The sequence below is a fragment of the Hakea prostrata genome, chromosome 7 (assembly GCF_041222555.1).
Source record: "Hakea prostrata isolate BN-2017 chromosome 7, UWA_Hpros_2, whole genome shotgun sequence".
Lineage (NCBI taxonomy): Eukaryota > Viridiplantae > Streptophyta > Magnoliopsida > Proteales > Proteaceae > Hakea > Hakea prostrata.
In genome coordinates, this window is record NC_142606.1 from 70,972,212 (window position 1) to 70,979,417 (window position 7,206).

The 7,206-nt window shown below is 39.0% G+C and overlaps 1 protein-coding gene across 1 annotated transcript; it reads right to left on the minus strand.

Annotated features, from left to right (window-relative positions):
* Positions 1–316: 316 nt before the first annotated feature.
* Positions 317–2,016, minus strand: LOC149011938 (glucan endo-1,3-beta-glucosidase 8-like). Its single transcript, XM_089160405.1, has 2 exons — positions 1,673–2,016; positions 317–1,448 (listed from the first exon to the last, which is right to left on the minus strand). The coding sequence occupies exons 1-2, from the start codon at positions 1,972–1,974 to the stop codon at positions 317–319; spliced, it is 1,434 nt and encodes a 477-aa protein (XP_089016531.1). The 5' UTR covers positions 1,975–2,016.
* Positions 2,017–7,206: the final 5,190 nt, after the last annotated feature.

Consider the following 7,206-nt stretch of genomic DNA (forward strand, 5'->3'; position numbering starts at 1 on the left):
AACAGAATGGACTAGTGTGTTTAATGAATGGGGTGTCTATGTTTTTTAAACATAAAGTGGGGTATCAGTGTTTTAAAACCTCCATTTTTGGGTGCCAGTACAATTTGCTCTTTTTAAAAATAAAGTGGGGGTGTCAGTGCTTTAAAGCCTCCATTTTGGGGTGCCAGTGCAATTTGCTAAAAAAAAAAAATAGTGATGCCAAACACATAGAAAAAGAATTATAGGAGAAATTTTAAAAAGTTAGTTGGCCCTAATGTAGCTCCACTGATGCAGGGCGACTTGGTTGTGATTATGTTATACCCCGTTGAAAAAATCCCTAAAACATAAGGATAGAGAAAAATAAAATCATCGTAGAAGGCAGAAATAACTTGACATGGTGGCCTCCGCTGTCACCGTGTGAGCCGGTTTTGCCTTGAACATTTGTGCTACTAACTAGGATTGGGAAGAGGCAACCCTTCTGAGAAGCATTGACACTAGTAAGCGTTGCTGTGCCGTTGAAATCACAAGCTTTCTTATCCTGGGCTTGCATTTGATAATAGATGTTATAACTGTAGGAAATATTCCCGTTTGAATCCAAGCTGTTGCATGAAGATCCATAGCCCAAAGGAGTGCAATCTGCAATATTGCATGCATAATTAACATTTTCAGCCACCAGTGTTTGGTTGGTGGCAGAGCTGTTGAACACACACCATTGAGATGTCATGTACTCCACCCCTTTGGCTCCTACTGCCATCGAATCATTCGTTTTCCCAGAGAAATCGATCGGGAATTTGGGTTTTCCATCGAAAGTAAATATTCCCCAATGCCTCTCAAAATTCCCTGGTAGAACACTCTTCATGTTCTCATCCAATAACCCAAAGAAGTAGACATCTTCATAAGCATCTGGTCTCAGACCGGTACCCTTGCCACTTGCCATTCTCTTCAAGAATCCATCGTAAAACCTCTTTGCATTCTTGACGTTGGCATGTATATCGCCGTCGGTAGGCCAACCAATCTCGCCGATGGCGATCTTTAGGTCTGGAACTCCAACTTTCGTTAAGGCTGCAACCAATGTATCGTAGTTGGCATCGAACATGTTGGTGTATAGATATTTACCATCCACGGTTGGATTACTGGTTCCATCAAAGAAGGCATACTCGATCGGGAAATTCGCATCTTGGTAGATATTGAGGAAAGGGTAGATGTTGACGAAGATAGGTGCACCGGTGGAGTTCAAGAATTGGACGATGTCTGTCATGAGTTTTTCTATGTCCGGACGAAAGATGCCCTCCGAAGGCTTGGAGCCAGAATTATAAACATCGGCGTTGCAAGGGATGGTTGCTTTGATCTTGTCACCAACCCCAGCTTTATCAAGAGCTTTCTGAATGTTCGTTAGGGTTGGGTATGTGAGATTCATGTAAGTTCCATTGTAAGCCTTCAAGAAGGGTTCGTTTCCCACTGCTACATACCTACCATTCATGCATCAAACACACACTCAAACTCAACTCTCAGGCAATGAAGAACAAAGAAAACAAAAGAAGACAGACAAGCAGATTCTACACCACTATATGAGAGCATGATGAGAGATGCTGGTTATCCTTAAATAAAGAGTTTAAAGATTTTTAGATATGCTAGGAGAAAAACAGAAAGAATTGAGAAAAGGGAAGAGAATGGGTTGGGTCCTGTGTCTTACCTTATATCAACCCCACCTTGATCCTTCAAATATGCAGTAACATTCTCCTTAACCCATTCCACTGCAGCGTCATAATCATCGCTGAATCGGTGAAGGTCGTTGTTGGGGATGGCAATAATGACTCCGATTCCACTGCCTGCCAAGGATTTCACAATCCAAGGATCTGCATCGAACATCTTCACCTGCTTGATGCCATTATCCTGGAGCATCTTAACGATGGTTTTGGGTTCTGGAGGTTGAGCCATTATGGTCCCCCAATTCACACCGATTCCGTCTGCAACATTGCCACCCATCACCACCATTGCTACCACAACTGCAAGCCATCTTAGCTTCTGTCTCTTGTTATTATTATTGGCTCGAACTCCTACCATTCGAGCCCTTCTACAGAAAGTTTTCAATTCTTTTTCTTCTCTTTTCCTCTCCGACTTATAAAACGAAACCAAGATGAACACAATAGTTCTCAAATCTGTGTTTCCTTATTATTCTTTCTTTCTTACCCAAAACGAAACTTGCATTGGAGAAGAAGAACTGAGAATTCCTAATTAATACTTCCTTTTCAATGAACAATAACTGAGAATCTTTTAACAAACCACTCGGATCCTACGGACGTTCGTACGAAGTAAATGAGTAAAGAAATCCACAGACGGACACTGGAGTGCCTCGTGTCTTCCAGAAACCGACTTCGACGGAGAAGGCTTTGAAACTACATTAACCCATTAAAAGGGTCAAACCCTAACTAACCATTGCCATGCTTTCCCTCGACCTTCTTTTACCATTTACCAACCTTCTTTTCTCTGGCCATGAACCAACTTAACCAACCAAACCCATTTCACTGGTTTGCTCCTATTTTCCTCTTCCATCGTCCCTCTTTAATCTTTTATTTAAAAGCCAATTATTTTTATGATGAAGCCCATATACCCTGTGGCCAAGCTTAAGATGTCAATTCATATCATGTATAGTTTATCGAAAACAAAACTCTGTTGTTTATACCATATCATATGGTGGAATTTTATCAGGTCCATATGACAAAATTCTATCATATGGTGCCGTTTGGGGTTACCAAAAAAAAAAAAAAAAAAAAAAAAAAAAAAAAAAAAAAATATATATATATATATATATATATATATATATATATATATATATATATATATATATATATATATATATATATATATATATATATATATATATATATATATATATATATATATATAAATATATATATATGGTGCCGTTTAGTAGCATCAATGGATATGGAAATCTCATTCAATATTTTGCAAATCCTCTACGGATATTCCCATTCCATATATTGTAGATCCTATGATATTTACTTAATTACCTCTCATATTACACATGATATTTACTTTCTACTATTTCAACTAAAGATCTTGGCCACCGAAGCAATTTGGGCAATCAATACTTCCAGTGGTTGCATCTTTTATTATGTATAGCTATCTATCTTTCCTATCATTCACAATGTATTAGTTCGAGTGATTCCTCATTTTCATGCATAAGACAATATAAATTTTTTGACGGATTAGGTAGGTAGAGGCAATTGTCACAGATGGACGGCTGAAGTTGACGCTCAAGTTTGGAGGGTATTTTGGTCAATCTGAGTGATTCTTTGTTTTCATGCTTAAGGCAATATAAATCTTTTGATATGGTAGATTCAGTAGGTAGTGGCAATCGTCATGGACTCGTGGTGGTCACAACCGAGGAGGCCCAATCAGGAGACAAAATGAAGAACTTACAGGTCAGCAAATTTCGAAGGGCATTTTGGTCTATTTGAGTTATTTCTCATCTTCGCATGTAAAACAGTAGAGTTTTGCTGATATGGCAAGCTCAATTAGCAAAGGTAGTCGTATAGACGACGCACACGAGGTCATAAACGACGCTCAATTTGGAGCAGAAAGAGAGAAATTATGAGTCTCCCAAATTCGAAGGGCATTTTGGTCAATTTGAGTTGCTTTGCATTTTCCTGCATAAGACAATGTAGGTTTCTTTGGTATGGAAGATTCATCTGTTGGGGGAACTATGGCTGCATGGCCACGAGTGACGCTTGAATTGGAGGTGAGACGGAGAAGTTATAGGGTAGATCCTTTTTTGGGCGTTGGGATTCATTCGAACCACAGTAGGAATGGTGTGTGATCATGCATTTAGTGAAAACTTAAGTGCTTCAGTTATCTCCTCATTCTAGATGCTTTTCTCGTGGTTGAGATTGTTCTTATTATATAGTGCAGCACCGCATTTAGTTTGTTGAAGAACAAGATTCTGATCTTGAGATTGGATCCAAAGGATCTGATTAAAGGTCCAAGGTGGTCCCTTTGGTCCTTGATTTGAGGGGGCCGCCAGCGTATAAGGCGCATCGCCAACCCAGCCGTTGGTGTTTGTGATAACGCCTTAATTCGAATCGGAGGGATTTGAATTGTCAAAGTGGTGTAGTTGCATTACATGGAATTACCAGCGTCACAGTGGAGCATGCACGCAAGCTGATTGGCACATGATTCTAATCTTAGGGGTGACTACACTCCAACAGGCTAATTTCCACTAGATTTCTTTCTGAGAGATCTGGATGGGCAAACTTTGAACTACCATATCTTGGGATATGGAACTCAGATGCCTCCCCTCTTCTCTTCTCTTCTGTCGGATGTTCTTTTCTTTTTTTTTCTGCTCTCTTTTTTTTTTTTTTTTTTTTTTTTTTTTTTTTTTTTTTTTTTTTTTTTTTTTATTTATATATATATATTATATGTATTTCATTAAAGCTTAAAGGAAAATTTTATAAGACCGTTGTTCGACTAGCTATGATGTACGGTGCAGAGTGTTGGGATGTTAAAAAGAATCATATAGATAAACTCAGTATAGCAGAAATGAGGATGCTAAGATGGATGAGTGGCAAAACTAGGATAGATAAAGATAAGAAACGATCATATTAGAGTTGGTTTGGGAGTTGTTCCCATAAATGATAAACTTAGAGAAAGTCGTTTGAGATGGCACGGCCACGTTCAACGGAGACCTATAAATGCTCCTATACGGAGAAGTGATATAATCCATATTAAAGGAACTAGAAGAATCAGGGTAGACCTAAGATAATCTTAGGAGAAGTGGTGAGAAATGATATGTATAGCTTAGGCCTTGTATCTAGCATGGCCTCTAACAGAACTGATTGGAGGACAAGAATCCATGTAGCCGATCCCATTTAGTTGGGACACGGCTTATTGTTGTTGTTGTATTTTCTCAAGATCTATCCGATGGTTTGTGAAGCATGATCTGTTCAACTCTCTTCTCCATCTTATGGAGCCTCATTGTAGTGGTGCTTCTACATTGTTGCATATCATCTGTGACGTAGAGAGTGTCAATGGTGATAATTTAGTACAACATGTATGGATGTCGACTAATGAGAGACATTTGAAAGCCAAATACGTTGCCTCCCAAATCCCGATTAGTCATTTGTTGTTTCGTCTAATATGTTCGTTTCTTTTCTGTCTTCTTCTGCTTCTTCTTCTTGTAGCTCGGGTTGGTACCAAAAACTACATCTGTTCCCATCTTCAGAGTGTTAATAATGGAGACAAAAAGATGAACCAAATGCAGAGGCGAACATTCTTTATCAGTATATATACAATGCCACCATATGAAATCTGAGACGAGGACAGTGACATGAAGTCCCATAACTGATGCTGTCTTCAATCCTTGATAAAGCACAACCATTAGAATACTCAACTGTTCCAAGAAACGTGTTTCTCCTTCCTTGATAGTGAGCCATTCTTCTTGGAAGGTGATTCCAAAAATCCATATGCTTGCCTGCTCTCCTACCGCTCTTACCCCTGAAAGAACAGGTATGACATTAGTATTCGTTTGTATACAAGAACCAGATATATATATACTGTTGGTTAAAGAAGTGGTCGACCCAAAACTGGCTCCCTCAATGGGAGGACATAACGCCTGGATTATGGATGAGGACCAATAGATTAGCTTGTGGATTAAGGACGTCGGGTTTGGCGTATGCTTGCTGAGCCTGACAAAGTTCCTTTGTTGCCAAATAACATAAAGGTGGTGAAGACCATACCGAAGATCTCATGGAGCTGAGACAACTTCCAATGGTGTACCGTGCAAAGCCTAGCTAATCGTTTAATACAATTATTGCAGCCAAAATTCTTTCAGCCCAATCACAAGTAAAAAAAAAATATGGGAGCAAGATTCTTCATGTTGCTTGCAAAAGCAACAAACTGGGTCTACAAAGAACCACCTATGGATAAATTCGATGAGCACATTATTAAGAAGTCGCCCAAAGAACATCTTGTGACGAGGCTAAGGTTTTTAGTTTCTAGAAAACAGACCACCATTTCTTATGCAAGTCGTCTAAGACCATAGTTAGAGCTAAAAGGAGAGCTGCTTTCCTTGTGGGGAATTGCCCCCACGCTGATGGCAAAAGCACCCAAGAGTCTGGGGTTGGAGACAGATCAATTGAACTGATGGCTGTTGCAAAATACAAAGGTAAGACCTCATCCAACTGGTCTACATACTCAAGAGGATACCAAAGTGTTAGAATTGCTTAGCCTCGCAAGGTCAAAGTGTTTGTTTCTTTTCAGCTCCTAAATTCACTGTTGTTATATTAACCTATCTAGTCCTGAAACAGATCAGACATAAACAAGTTTGGGTCACATTTCTTTTGAGCAATTCATGTATATAGATCCCGCTGAAAACCATGAGAATAGATAGTGAGACCATGGCTTTACATGGTTTGGTTGAATGCAACCTATGTCTACGGAGAGTTTGAGATATTTTCACTACTATAATTGAGCTGTGTACATAGCTTCTTATATATAGTCAATGTCCTTGTTCATCAGTATTCTAGGACTATTGTAGTTGTCATCATATGGATTCCTTGAGTTACAGACTTACAGTAGCTGTAGAGTTTTGACTTATATGAAGATAAGTGTTGGAAAATGTCATGTCAGCATTGCCACATCAGCCTCCATTAGTTTTTATGATAACAAACATGAATTACAAATGGTTATATTGAGTTGTGTTTGTCTAGTCTAATATGAGAGCAAGTTGAACAAATCCAACTCAATGCCGAATGCCTAAGCCCAAGTCAAGGCAAGATGGGCATGAAGTCTAAGTTAAGATGAGCATGAAGAATGGAGTGTAAAAAGATTCAAGAACATCAATAATCATCAACTCAAACTCAAGCAAGAAGACTCAGCAAATTAGGACTTAAGTCACTTCATCTACACTCATATCTAATTGTATTTGATTTTACACATATCATGTCATTAGACTAACCTAGGACATGTTTGGAGATCGAGTGCATGAGGCTTTCCTTATAATGGGCTTTCTGTGCTTCAGATGGAGCTTTGTTTGACCTAAACGGACCTCCGTCTGGTCATAGAAGCTTAGAAGAAATTTTTGTCTGAGATGGACATCCACCTGGTTAAAAATGCCCCAATGGCTACATTTTAAATGAGATGGACATCCATATGAGTCAGACGACAGTCCATTTGGGCTAAAATTTGCTTGTTTTCTATCCGTTGGGA